This window comes from Ylistrum balloti, unplaced genomic scaffold (genome assembly GCF_031769215.1).
Source record: "Ylistrum balloti isolate Yb309-2 unplaced genomic scaffold, AGI_CSIRO_Ybal_v1 Utg370360, whole genome shotgun sequence".
Taxonomy (NCBI): Eukaryota; Metazoa; Mollusca; class Bivalvia; order Pectinida; family Pectinidae; genus Ylistrum; species Ylistrum balloti.
In genome coordinates this window covers 753125-768410 of record NW_026782255.1, presented here as the reverse complement: position 1 = coordinate 768410, position 15286 = coordinate 753125, and the positions used below count along the sequence as shown (strand labels likewise).

General features: G+C 30.9%; 1 protein-coding gene across 1 annotated transcript in view; it reads left to right on the top strand.

The window, feature by feature from the left end:
• The window catches only part of LOC132553863 (myosin-2 heavy chain-like), a 64959-nt gene extending 52431 nt beyond the window's left edge, over window positions 1-12528 (top strand). Inside the window, exons 26-33 of the mRNA XM_060218145.1 lie at window positions 1847-2004; window positions 2166-2331; window positions 3193-3231; window positions 4458-4633; window positions 5894-5932; window positions 7294-7458; window positions 11789-11969; window positions 12277-12528. Coding sequence (XP_060074128.1) covers window positions 1847-2004; window positions 2166-2331; window positions 3193-3231; window positions 4458-4633; window positions 5894-5932; window positions 7294-7458; window positions 11789-11969; window positions 12277-12528 — 1176 coding nt within the window. The remainder of the gene's footprint in view (window positions 1-1846; window positions 2005-2165; window positions 2332-3192; window positions 3232-4457; window positions 4634-5893; window positions 5933-7293; window positions 7459-11788; window positions 11970-12276) is intronic.
• Window positions 12529-15286: the final 2758 nt, after the last annotated feature.

The following is a 15286-nucleotide window of genomic DNA, read 5'->3' as shown; positions in this document are numbered from 1 at the left end:
CATATTTAGTGTTTCAGTTTTCATATTTTCTGTTCAATGCTGTTGCTGAAATTGAGTATGTAAACAAAGTTTATGTTTTGATTTTGTTTTCATCAGACTTAAATAGGTGACCGTATCTTTGTTGATAGTCGTATCTCGTGCTAGCCATAAAAAAAAAATGTTTTAAGGAATTAGAAAACGTGTATGAACCTTCTGCAAATGAAAGATGTCAGTTCATTCAAAATTTTTCAAAATGTTCAGAACTGAAAATCTGACTTAATTTGGAATTTGATACAATTTTGATCTGTGACATATGTTCAGATTTAGCTACATATTTTGAATCAAAATTTTTATTCTATTTCTTGAACCTAATATTTCTTCGCTAATGTTGCCTACTGGATCAAGGCCAAGCACAATGATTATATATCATGCAAACTGATTTTGGTTAAACAGACATTGAAATTAAAGCTTGCGTTATATTAATCATTAAAGTCATATGGTAAGCACCACATCATATATATATATATAATATATAAGAAGTCTGGAAGTGAAATAATTTTTTAAAAATTAATTATCCCATTCGTTGTGATTTTTGTCACCTTTACTTTGTGTTTTATTCTTAAACACGCTAGACAGGAGACAGTCAATCAGAGCATGTAAGTCCGTGCACAAAAACCCAAACCATCACTTCAAATTTTGACTACTGTTCAACACTACAGTAATATATATTTGCTTTACCTGTATATTTCCACCTTGTGGGACACCTATTTCTCGCAGCAGTAAATCCTAGATATGAACAGATATATTTTTTTTGTATAGAGATTGTTTATGTGCTGTATTTCATTAGTACATATCGTTTGTAAGGTGGGAGCATTTTTTTTTTAATTCTTAAAAAATATTGAATTTTGTTTATGTTTCAGGTTATAAAATGTTTACAATACATTTATCTAGGAGAAATTCAATTATGTTTTATCTTTTTTAAAAATAAACAGTACACTTTACTAGTTACCTATCAATTTGTATTAATTAGGAAAACACGTAATACAGCTATCACGTATAACTAAAAAAATTTTATGCAAGGAGAGAAAATTGTGATCAGTATACTTTACATAGTTGAAATATCATTTAAAGAAACATTTCTATATTTAAAAGACAGACAAATTCGCCTTTTTTTGTATATTTGCCCCGTTTATCACTGGAAATGTATTATGTACTGATCTGTATCAAGAATAACAATTAATTGATGAAAATGATACTTAGATTGTCAAATTAGATGTCAAACACCAGTTTAATAAATTTTCATAATTTTAATGTTGAGTTACTTCAAATAAGGTCAAATTCATTCTGAACCATGCCATCAGTTGAACTGTAATTTCATTGTAGAATAACAGAAGCCAATTTGTTTGATAAAACTCGGATTTTATGTATTTTATTTCATATGTTTTATTTATATATATTTTATTATATATTTGCACACACCTGTTTTGATATTGTCTCAGGTTATTTGTATCTGTAATTTTTTCTGTCCCTATAGATTTTCTTTAATCTGTTTTGGACCTGTCTGTCCTCTTGCTATGAACTGTGGCTTTAGTGTTTATCACATAATAATGCTTCTACTTATAAATAATTTGATCCTTGGATGAATTTGAGAACAAATATCTTATGTCTAGAAAGAGGAAGCGTTTGGATAACGACTCAAGCAAATGAATATTAAAGAATTTATGTACAACATCAGCATTAATGCGAGGAAAACATTTCTTATTACATTTGTTTTTGCGCTTCAATTATTAATTCATAATCATAATTAATAGACAGAGATTCAAAAGTTAACACAAGTACTTACCTGTAATGTCTTTTCTATTTATAGGCAGAGAAACTGCAGCAAGAATTCAACGATGTGTCTTTTAAACTCCGCTCCGTAGAACATCAATTATCACAGGCTGAAGATCTCAAACACACACTCATGGATAAAAAAGAACAAATTTCACAGCTTCGAAATCAACTTGAAGCAGAAAAATTACAACGGTAAAATAACAAAATATATTATATGTCAAAATGAACAGACAGTTTGTAAAAATGGAATTCTTGAGAATGTGTATGATTTGATATGTTAGGTTTCAAAAATTTAATTGATGTATGATAAAACCTGAAAATGTCAATATATATAACGTACGTGTTGTTTTCAGGACACTTTTAGATCAAACTGTTTCGGAATTAAAACACCAAGTATCACTTTTGAAACAAAGAGAGTCAAAAGTATCCGAACAAAATCGGGAACTCCAGCACACAATTCTTGATCTTGAGTCGAAAATGGAGGACATGGCTGATCGCAATCAGACCTCATTGGAAATGGTAAGTTATGACTATTTGCTTACTTCAGTAATTTGAATTTGAAATATAAGACTTCTTCCCAATTTTACAATACAATATTTTAATTGTTACTTTTGTTTGCCACAATTTTTTTCACAGCTAAATGCCAATTGTCCAGATTAACTTGAATTTTATACGTTTAAAAACTTATTATCCAAGTTCTATTATTTCTTTCAAATTTAGAGCAAAATTTATTTTTCAGAAGACATTTTTGCTTAAATTTAGTTTCATTCAGTTAATCATATAATTAACATTTCAGTTGTTTCTGAAGAAATAATTGATTTTTATATCAAATTTTGCTACGAAAAATCTCCTTCTATTTATACCATATATTAACCATTGTAACAGTAATTTATCAAAATTTGTGTGCTTGGTTCAATGATATACGGTTTGAATTAGACTGACATGTTAAAGCATTTATGCCTACCTTTTATAGCTTTTGAATATTGCTAGAAGTGTGAAATATTTTACTTGATAAGAAAGTAATACTTTATATTCATTATATAGCTTTGTCCTCATGAATTATCATAAGAAGTTATGATTTCATATTTCAACATTTTAAAAATCATCAGGCCTATAATTTTGATTCTACACTCAATATTACTGTAAATCTGATTTGAAATATATGTTTTGTTAAATAAATATTAACATGTGCTTAAATATTGAAAAATGGAATTCATAACAAATTTGAATTTATTCTATTTTCCCTTTTTACTATTATTTAGGGAATTACACATCTGCATGGTCATTGTTTGAAATCTTCTTGAAAGAAAAAAATTAAATACCAAAATGACATAATAAGTGTCGCTCATATATTTACATATTTTTTTGTGCTTTGGCCAGGATTCAAATGCTTACTTAGGCAACTCCTGGGAGTCCAAGGTATTATAACCAGGAGTTTGACTTGCTAGCTTATAGTCGTTGATTTATCAGTAGTACAGTACTGTATGATGTTTCTGCTTCAGTGTTCTATCAATAGCTTCTGTCTGTTCTGCTACTGCTTGAGTTTTGATCTTCTAGCATCGTTGGGATTGAAATATCTGCTATCTCCAGTACTCCATTTAAATTCCCCTGATTTGATTGGTTTTGTGGTTTTGAAGATGAAGATTTTTTCCCAATGAATTAGGATCAGGATAAAGATAAGCTACTTTTGTCAATCAATAATGAATTACTTAAAAAACATAATCAGCTTTTGGATATTATTATCAGGGAATAGTAATATGTAAAATAACCTGTACTCTATTTTTGTCAAGTTAAGTTGACAAAATGAATAAAGACCGATACAGGTGATTCATTCAGGAATTATTTATGTTTTACATCGACTTAAATTCAGATAAGAAAGAAAACAAAAAAGGTTACCCTAGAGAAAAAATAAAAGTTCATGGTGCAGTGTGGTAGATGATAAAAACAGATATTTCAATCTCAACATTGCCTTGCTGTCTGTTTAGTATTGTTGAAGTTGTAAAAATAATGTTGAAGTGATATTACAATATCATTATTGCCATACAAATATTTACATAATGTTTTTTAAATGTTGATACTTGCGTGCGAGTTTGGTTGGTCAAATGTCATTTCATTTCGTTGTTTGGTTATACAAATAATATGAGTATGAAAGTTCTATTTCTTCCAGATGATGTTTGAAGTTACTGTTTTTAATCAGTAAAGATTTTTCATATATGAATTTCCACTGTTCTTTCAATTAACAGTACTTGGCTTATTAACAAATGTTTACAAATTGCTTTTATTCCGTGAAGAATGCATGCTTACTTTTTTCTGTTTGTTATTCTATTAGAAGCCTCAGTATTGTTATATATATATATTTTTTTAGAGAATTCTGTTGTATGTTTTGTTGTCTTAATTTTGATTTCAGTTATTTACGTAAATTTGAAGGAAGAGATGAAATAAATTTTGCTATCTGTACCAATATTTGTTCACAGAAATTTTGGTCTTTTGTAGTGTCAACTATTTATTTTTAAAAAATACGATGATTTTAAATGAAATTATTGAAAATTTGATAAAAACAAAATTTTGTTTACATAGATAGAAGGATTTACACTTCGATCAATATATGTATGTTTACATATCGTGATTTTACAACTTTTTCTTAGCAACAACATTTGACTGATGTCGGTAAGCGGTCATTGATGGATCAGATCACACGGCTGCAGAAGGAGGTTAAAGACCTTCAGTATGAGCTTCTAACAGTGAACGAAAGACGAGAAATTCAAGAGAGGAAGTATGAAGACCGTAAGATGAAGACAAAACAGAAACTTATGAGGGCAAGGTGAGAATGTAGATTGTGTCTATTGTGGATTAGAAAAGGGAGATAATTCTAGATCTTGGCTCAGTTGGCATATCAGCTGATTTATCAAATCAAAGAAAACGAAGTTGAGGATTTCTTAAAGTGTATGCATGCAAAGAGATTTGGAATTATCATCACACCATACAAACGGCACAGCTTTACCCAGAAGAAATGAGATTAATATTGGACATTATTAATTGGAATTTTTAATATGTAGGCCCTAATATTTAATCTCTCTGTAGGAAGCTATAGGCAGGATATAATTATTGCTGAATAGAGAAGATACTTACATGCTTTGGTCTCATATCACGTGTTACGCAAGATGTATATCCCTGTTCTACCCACTGTTTGATATCAGATTATTGTTTCCTTTGTAACCTGATGAACCTAGAGGTAAATCCTGTTGCAGGCAGTTCTTTATAGGCGTTCCTAACATGACTTCTCATCATGAATTGTAGATCTAAAATACAACATGATGTGATTTGTCTTTATTTGATTCTGTTTTAACATCATCATATCATTTCTGACGTTTTCATGTCGCCAAAGTACTGTTGAGAATATTGAAAGATGAAGCAAACATTTTAAAGTTGTTTAACAGAGAAATTCAGATAGCTGGATCAACGATCTCTCCTTCAGAATATTTTACTCTGATTGAATTGTATTAAAAAAATGGTGTAAATATTATTGATTAATGCAAGACATTTGCATTATAAGATTGTAAAACTAAGTTAAGTAAATAATTAATATGAATGTTTGCTGTTTAAATAGATTGTGATATATGTAGAACATATTGTGATTATATTCTTTCTATGATGGATCAATGTGAATGTTTTATGTTAATTCACTTGTTGCCTATACACAAAAAAATTAATTTTTTTAACAAAGTTGGATCTAAGTTCGATCCACTTGAAAAGATAATAGCATGTCTAAGTATGATTTCACAAATGTGATACCAATTCTGTATACGATTTTAGATTAATTTACTGCTGAAAGTGTTTGATGATACCAAAAAATTAAAAAAAAAAGAACAAAAAAAAACAAAAAAAAACTGAAGTGGCATTTAAACATAAGGGCCATTGATAGGCAATGTCTTCATGGTTTTTTCATGTTGAAAGAATATTATTAATTACACGATTATACGGATAGTCCTTAATTGTATTTACATGTGATGTATATGTACGTTTCTTCTCAAACTGTCGACTTGCCGATCCTCTTACTATGTATGTATTCTGCCTCTTTCAGCTCGGTTTCCCCGGGTGATCTCATTCGTGTTTGTATGAAGTAGGTGTAAAAGCTTACTATCACCCCTAGTTGTTTGAAATGTTTGTTCTTTAGAACTGCTAGCTACTTATTGGTGTGTTTAGATTCATATTTTCATTATTTTTCATTGTGTTTCCTCGTGGAAATATTAAAAACAAATCACTGCATCACACGATTCAACATAATCATTTGTTGTCTAAATCGAAGAAAAGTTATTCATTTTTTATTATATATATATATATATATTTTTTTTTTACGATTATATGGTGAAATTGAATAATTTTTTGTGAATTTCCTTTCTTTGTTAACATCACACTACACCCCTTTTCTCACATTTTCCTGTATACAAATTCTAATAATCACCGGCTCCTTATGAAAAGCAAAATCACATTATTTTCATATCCTTATGCATTCATATGGCTGAATGATGGAATTTAGGCAGTAGGTTATTTTTCTCAGAGCTACTGGTAAACCCAGGGGTTCAATATAATTTATATATTCTATTTTTGTCTTGATAATCTTTCTTTGCAGAATATCACTCTAATTTCTAGTCCGTAAATGTAGACATAAATGAGATTCAGAAATGTGATTTTGATCATGTGTGATACTTGAAATATAGCCTGAAGTTTTTCCTGCTTTCCAATGTGTCATCACCAATGCTTTTCGTGTCCTTATGTGATAGCACAGAGAAAGTTTGCTTCGCTCCAGTTGTCTCTGTAGACCTGGTTAGCATGATAGCGGCAAATGGTCACCATCCATTGTGCTTGAATAACACTTTTTTCCTTAAATAAGAAAAGTTGATTGAGGTATGATCAATGATTTTCAAGCTGAGGTATCCGTAGAGTAAATGTTTTACAATTGGTAGAACAAATAGATGAAAAATATTAACATGAAGTGCAATCTGTTGTAGGAAAAATTTCAGGGCACGATTTAATTTTCACTGATAGTGTTATTGTCTGCTCTTGAATAGAATTTTTTTAGTCAATGGTCATTAATTCTGCGAAAAGGAATACTGGTACTAATTGAACAGCAGGTCTAGTGGAAGCCGATGGCATGTAGTGTCACAGACAATCTCAAGCTGTTCCTGCCTGCCTTTCAAGTAATACATAGTATATTTTCATAGGGTTTCTCAAATCAGTATTATCAGTTTTTTAGAGTTTGGATTTTATTGTAGCATTGTACAGGAAATAAGATCACATGTTCCATATAAACTGTTTGTTAACAAAAAAGCAAATGTCAACTTAAAACACTTCATTAAAAGACAGAACAAAGTTATGATGTTTTCCTGCAGACTTTTCCTGTTCGAATGAGAACACAGGGTGTTAGTCCTGATGTCTTAAATAAAGTATTTTACAATCTGAATACTAACAATATACTTTCAGGGAATTTTACGCTAAAGAAAGAAACAGGATGACAGAACAGATGACTCGGATGGATGAAGATTTATCTCTGACGAGATCAACACTCCGAAAGGAGCTTGACTGGAAAGAAAAAATTGATAAAAATTACCAACAGTTACTCCATGAAAAACGGGACCTTTTATCACGGTAAGTGAAATCGAGTCATGTATATATATAAGTCTGTTTTAAGAAAACTTGTTCGATTTTTTGCATATTATGGCAAGAAATATGTAGTTTCATAAAGAAAACAATTATTATCTGTATTTGCGAGTTTAACCCTGTTTTATTTTATAAGAAACAAAAAAATTGATTACAAGTGATATGAATGTTATCGTCGCCCTCTTTGAAATGATTAATAGATATGTAACTTGTTTAACAAAAATATTTTTGCATTTGAAATGGAAAATGACATTAGACTAGAAATGAGCCAAAATCAAACTTACAAAGTACATTTTTATTGTGTATAGAAAACATCAGATCCTAATTGCATTTATGTCTATGTGCAAGTGTTAATGTGCTTGTGAGTGCGGAATTTTGTAAAGAAACAAAATAGTTAAGATGTTTTACACTACGTATTAAAGTGATGTCTTATATTTACGTGTTTCATCACAACACCTGGTGTACTATTTTTAACCCCCACACATTTTAGATCTGTTTCAGGTTTCGCTCTTTTAAGGTCTTCACCTATAACCACTTGCGTATTTCTCCACAAGCAGTTTTCTCACCATAGTGGCACGCTAATGCTTTCATGTGTAGATTACATTGTGAGATATTTACTATTAACCTCATGCAAAAATAAATCGCCCTTTCGAAATTGAATTCTTTTATGTTTACGAAACATGCAAAAAGTCACAAACTTACAATAAACACAGAAAAATGCGTATCAATGCCTTTCGTCTTTTAATTGCTGCCTGCATATTTTTTGTATCTTCATCTCTTCTTAAACCCATGGTAAACAGAAATTTACTATTTCTTTCCAATCTATTGTTATTGGTGTTTATTGAAGGAAACTCGCCTATTTATGCATGTTGTTTTGTGATTGTAACAAAAATAGCTTATTGGAACAAATACAAATATTAAAACCTTAACGGTAGTGTGTGAAATATAACATTTTTGTGCAACAATGCTATTTTTCGTATAAAACTATTAATCTGCTGGACAGCTCTTATTGCATCCTTTTGTAAAGGAGGTATTTAAAACGTTGTACAACCTTTGATTAAAAAAAAGATTGCATGCTAGGTATTTAAACATTTACTTTATGCATCACGAATATAACTGCAATATATATATATATATATATTTGCTCGTGATTGTATGTTTTATCATTATACTTAATTAGAATTTCAGAAAATCACATGACCTATCATTGTTAATACAAATCCCTACAACAAACACTGACATAACATCAAAACATCATTTTTAACAATACGCAATACTGTATATATAATGCCCCAAGATATACTGTTATTAAGTGCTTGTGACTGAAATGCTAACTACCGCATAACCTATCCTTAAGATATTAACGGATATCATCATAGAATCATACTTTTCTTCTGTTACAATTTCCATTGTATATCATTACATTATAATGTCATTTATCATTTTAATCCTAAAATATAAACCCCCCTCTCCAACCCTCCGAACCTCCTACCATTAAAACATTATTTCCCCATGTCATTTAAGGCCTAATGCTAACACAAAATATTAATTCATTTGTTTTAAAAACAGTGACCAAATATATACAACATGTCACATATGAATAGAATTCGTGTTGTCTGTCAATGCCAGAGTACACTCGATCGCCCTTTGATAAATATACGAGGCGTAATATTTGTATGTTTGTGTAGAACCTCCCAAGTTAATAACTGTATTTGACCTTCGACCTTCATAATGTTTAAACATGTTTTATGATATATTACAATATAAATATGTTTTCATCAGACAACGCTGTTTCAGCTCACTTTGGTAGAAATATCTTCGAACTCGTTAGAAAAAAAAATCACCTCTCAACAGGAGCGCCTATTCAAACCACTCTATATGATGATTCTGTGCATGTTAAGGAATCTTAAAAAATTGAGCTGGTCTTTGACTTTGAAAGCATGAAAGAGGGGTGCTAGGGCTAACAAATATGTTTTCGGAATACTGAAAAGAATCTTGTCAGAGTAGGGCTGTGATTAAGCAGAAGTGGAGTTTGATTGGATCTCCAATCAGAACAATTTTATGATTGATATGTCCAATCTTATCAGTAAAGCGTTCATGTCTATCATCCTCATTGTTCCTTTATCACCAATACTGCTTTTTAATATCTGTAGGCGGCATGTAATTGTCTTTGCTACTTCAGTTTATCTAACTTTCCTTTTAAAACATATGTACATTCAATTCCTCTTCCATTATTATCCATAAAGTTTTCTTCCAGAACATGGTATATTACCATACCCTTCATCACATCCTTTGTCTTACCTTATAGATTAGTCCTGCTATCACAGTTCCCGTTCGCTGCCTTTCAAGATGACTGTATTACAAAGCACATATGTCACCACATTGTAGTATACACACTAGAGTCTAGTCCAGTTATTATGTTTTATTATCAAATAAGATATATTTGCTTTCGTTTGCTGTTTGTTGTGTCTCTAATCGTCATACAACTAAAAATGTAGGTCTGAGAGACCTTTGCAGTGAAGTATTCAAACAAAGCAGAGAAGTAGTGATATTTGATTATATCTATACATTGATTCTTGTTGGAAATCATCGTAAAGAAACTTTTTTTCTGTCAGACTCTCAGAACATATCTGGATACATATAGTGGATGAATCGAATATTGATCAGAGGTGCTGTGATACAAATCACTGTTTTCGTCATGTAATTATGATTGCGCAGATTTCACATTTTGTATGTCTTCTTTGAAATCAAATGGTTTTGATTTCACCACGAGAATTTTGTAATTAGAGTTTATATTTAGTTGCTAATTTTTGTAAGTAATATAACACAAATGTCTCTTATGTCTTTGCAAATCCAGAAACTCGGTGACTATTTGCAATTTGGAGAAAACGAAATTTAGAGCTTTCGTAGAATATTATTGTTGATTCGTAAAACATATCTTGGAAGAGATAATTATTACGGAACAGAATAAAAGCAGAAAACAAAATTGAAACCAAAACAATGTTTGACACAATTAGTCATTGATATCATTAAAACCTCAAACACATACTTCGTGCAAAGTCATAAGAATTGGCAACTACTTGGTAGACGGCATGAGGCATGAACTTTATTTGGAAACTTAGTTTGCTAAACTGTATTTTTTATTTCTTTTTTTCTCAAATCGATGCAGCAGAAGCGATACAAGGCTTTGACTTCCGTTAGAGTTAAAGCCAATATCCACATCAAATTTAGTACTTACTTTGAACGATTTTCTTATGTTGTTAATTATTCTAATCAGAGAATCTAGTCCGAGAGAAATTCATCTCGATATTTGACAGAACGAAAATAACAAGAAAGAGTTTAATTTTTTTAATTTTGTGAATAAGTGGACTAATATGTTTGAATTTATATTATTTTTTGTTTATATTGAATTTTTATTTCAATAAACATCCAAACCTGATGATATTGGTCATTTGGGGCAACACCTAAATATCATTGTTAAAACAGTACTTACTGTGAGTGAATTGTCACATGGTGTGGTATGCATGTGAAAAACGGTATTTTCTACCACATGTTCCTTTTCAGTAAATCCTATACTGTTGATTCAAGGTCAATTATTTATTGAATAGAAGTGCTAAAGCAGGCTTTTGACTTGAGAGCAAATTAAAACATGATGGTTTGGCGACATTTTACCTCATCCTTCTCTGCTACGGATTTGTTTTGTATCTAAGTGAGAATTTAAATTTGCAGTTATACCAATTGCCCTTTGTGTTTTTGCAAATTCAACTTTGCTGAATGCAACAGTGTTGACTAACAGCTTATTATTATTATTTTATAGGTGTGGTAGAATGTTACCAACTCACGATTGTTGATTTTATATCAACTGTATAAACTTGACAAACAACCGTCGTTGGTTTTGGGATATCTATGTAGATACAAATTGCTTAAGACTCAACCAGGTTAAGGTTAAGACACTGTGCAAGCATGTAGCATAAGGTGGTTGCCATATTTTGTTATTTATTATTTCATTTCATACTTTATCTAAAAAAAATCAAATTTTGGTCGCTTTGGTAACAATTGTCCATTCTGAGTATCAAATATAAATTCCTAATGTTTTCGTCAGTTTAAAAAATCAGTTAATACATGTATATGATAATGAATTATGCGTTTTAATTATTAAGAATTCCTTCAAATATGGCAACAACACAATTGATTTGAATGCAAACCCTGTCACTTAATATCACCCCATCTCTGGGCCCTGTAGCTGTCACCCTTACCCCCGGTACTAATCACTGCCTTATCTTGGTCACCTTTTTGCAGCGGCTCCCCTTTCTTACAGGCTGGCAGATCAGGACGAGACTTTGAGAGAGAAAGGCCGTTCAGTATCCACATTACAAGTCCGCGCCAAGTACCTGGAGGACGAGAATTCACGGTTACTGGATCGTATCGAGCTTATCAACCAGCAAAAGCTTGGAATCGATAAAGTTTTGAAAGATTATAAACTGGGACAAGACAGAGAGGTACTTTTCAGTAAAAATTAAATGAACTGATTGAGAGGTCAAAACGGAAGCAAGGTTTGGTTTCACAGAATCTTCTGTTTTCACATCACAAATAAATGGACTTTTACAACAGAATACAAATTTAAGAGAATTAAAAATAAAAACATAAAGTCGTGTAATAATGCAAAATTTAAGCAGTTGCTTGTTTTGGAATATAAAAATATATGTTGTTAAAATTGTGAAGGAAAATCAAAATATTCATTATATTCCTGTCATTACATCTTGGTAGGAATGAAATCATCTCCTACATTTGCTTTTTATTGGTCAGTTAACTCGTTCACTGGTCATTTCACCGGACAGTCAGCATCCTCACAGCTTGACTGGTGGTACCAGCGGTCTGGGAAACAGCGTGGACTCAAGCTGGGCCAATGACTTTCGTGATAATAACATTCTACCCTTCCGGACGCAAACCACCAATGTTGATACTTACCTGAACCGGAACTACTCCAGCGGTGCCGTGGATTTGTACAGAGCCGAGACAGGAAGCGAAGATTCATACAGTCACGAATTTGATGCGTAGTGTAGAATGTTTAGTTTTAAAATTGGGTACACAACATTTCTATAAATCAAAGAGGTGTTCAAGTCATTCTGTGAAATATTTAGTCATCACAAGGCAAGCATTCGTTAGTGCAATGTGATCAGATGAGAGTGAAAAGTTCATTTGTTTCATTGAGTTAAATGTTGGAGGAAGTCGAGTCATTTTCCTCAGTAAGTAATACCAAGATATTTTTTAAAATGTAAGAAATGTATATTACTCATGGTGTCATTAGGAACGTTTCTGTCAATTATAACGTTAATTATGCAAGCATGAGTGCTAATTGCTGTCGTATGTGTTTAGAGAGCTCTAACAACATCAAAAGTAAGACGACTCATTCCTGTTAATTCACAGAAGCCTTTGTCCTCCCATCATCCCAACAGTACTTTACATATTTATTGTCAAATTAAGTCAATTGTCGTAGCGTTGTACTACTGTGGACCGAGATTTTTATGTCTCTTTTTCATTTAGTTTACATGTTTGGATTCCTGTAGATCAGTTGAATTCACTGTCATTTAACATAAAATACTCATATATGTATCATTTTTATAAATTCAAGTGATTAGTTTTACACAGTTTTATCCATCCGTTTCAAAGTTTACATTAATCATTTAGATGTTGATTATGTACAAACAAAATGATATAATTTCGAAGTGATTAGTACTGTAATTGTGCGATTTTCATCACTTTTATTTCAAAACATAAATCATGTGATAATTTATCAACGGGATGAAATAGTACTAAAAGTCTTAATATTGCACATGATTTTACCGATAACGTGGCAGTATCGTCTTGTTGTAAATCAGTTATTGTTTTATAATATGTAATATTTTATTAATTTTATGAATCACCGTCCAATTATTTTCGGTAATTTTTTATGATAATAATTTAATCTTAATTTTACCAGTTTGTTGTTTGAAACACCGTCCAAAATAAAATTGATAGCTCTTTGCCCCCCCACCATCGTGCGCCAGTTAACCAGGTCACTCTTTAGTGACATGGACATTTTACGTTTTGTTGGTAAAGTTGTATCAAAATTGTCCTTCCGATAATATCGCGGATCTGCATTAAACTTTAAAGTATTGTAGAGCATTAAAATACCACCTTTTTTTTAACTATGATACAATTTAACCTAAGATTTTAGTGTCTGACGTGAAGAAATGAAATATATGGGCTTGCGTGTGGAAAAGAGAATTCTGTGATTTATTTAACGTAGTATATCATGAAAGATGATTCCATCCATTTAAAGAATATGCATTATCTATGTAGATTGATATATTTTTTATTTTTTCCTCTTTTTGAAATATATCCTGTTCAGCACCGTTCTAGGAAAAGAAGTTTGAAAATATGAAAACGGATAAATGATTTATTTCTATTTGAAGTAAAGACAAAAGATACGAAAATTAGATTGATCGGAATACTAAATACACACTGTTATCAACTAGAAATGACATTTATAGATTAATAACTAGTATTTTGCACTGTAAGTAAATGTTTACTCCTTTAAGAAATATAGCAGTTATCTTTAGAGACCAGTACTATACCAATGTTCTGATCATAAGGTCATTTTTATGACGACAAAAATAAGGAAATAAAAGCCAAATAATTAATAATACTTCATTCTGACATTGATAGGAATAAAACTTAAAAGTATTTGCGAGAGGGCTATTTAAGTTGCTTTAATGCATATTTTCCCCCCAATATGTCCCGTCACTAACTAGTTGTTTGATGTTTCATTGTCTCTTAAGATGACATATGTCTTAAATCAAGATGGCGTTTAAAAAGGCTTCTGTGTCTTGTCACTTAGTTACTGTCTTTTCAATAAGACACTTATCGCAAAATTTCGGTTAACTGATAAAATCGGAAAATTTTATCTTGGGACATCATATTCCTAACACAAATGGAGAAATTCCAACATCAAACTATTTACTATGAAGCAGGCATATACCTGGATTTATTTTCTTAAATATTCAGTACCATTTATTTGTACATCGCATCATGATACCTTCAATATACAACACCTTTTATTGTAATTGAAAGAAATAACCTTTAATAAGAAAAGGCAAAACCTATTGACTATATATACATTCATAGTATACCGCTTGGAAAATTTAATTTAATGTTTTGAAAGTATTCCTATTCCTTTTTCCGATCAAAAACAAGAAATCTTAGCAAAAATCATTGTAACATGAATGAAATGTTTGAAATATTCACGCATGATAAACGACTATGTTAATGAGCACACTCAGTTCACAGCTATTATTTAAATGATAGACATAAATGTCTAATATTCATAATTAATACTACCTTTATATTATTAGTTAATATTTTCCCAACAATACTTCTAACACTAATCTACCATATTTCGTTTAATTATGGCCTTCAGTTTTTAAGTTAATTCTTAATTATGAAGGTTATAATCTGTATAGTGAAGGTACAGTCATTTCGAGTTTATTTTTCGTTAGGTTGTTATTAACAGTAACATATTTATTCAGAATTAACAATATTGATATATCAATTAGCATTAATTGTAGCACCCTGTCTCGCCTAATTCTCGATTTATTCGTGGTTCATAGAACCTGTACCCAAGCGTCACTAATAACAAATTTCAATGGCGATGATAAGCGAATGGTGGCTGAATCATGATATGTTCCAATTAATTTCTTGTAATCATATTAATTACGATTTGCTTACAAAAGGAACACGCAGTACTCTTTCACATCCCGAGTCTGTTTCAGAGCAA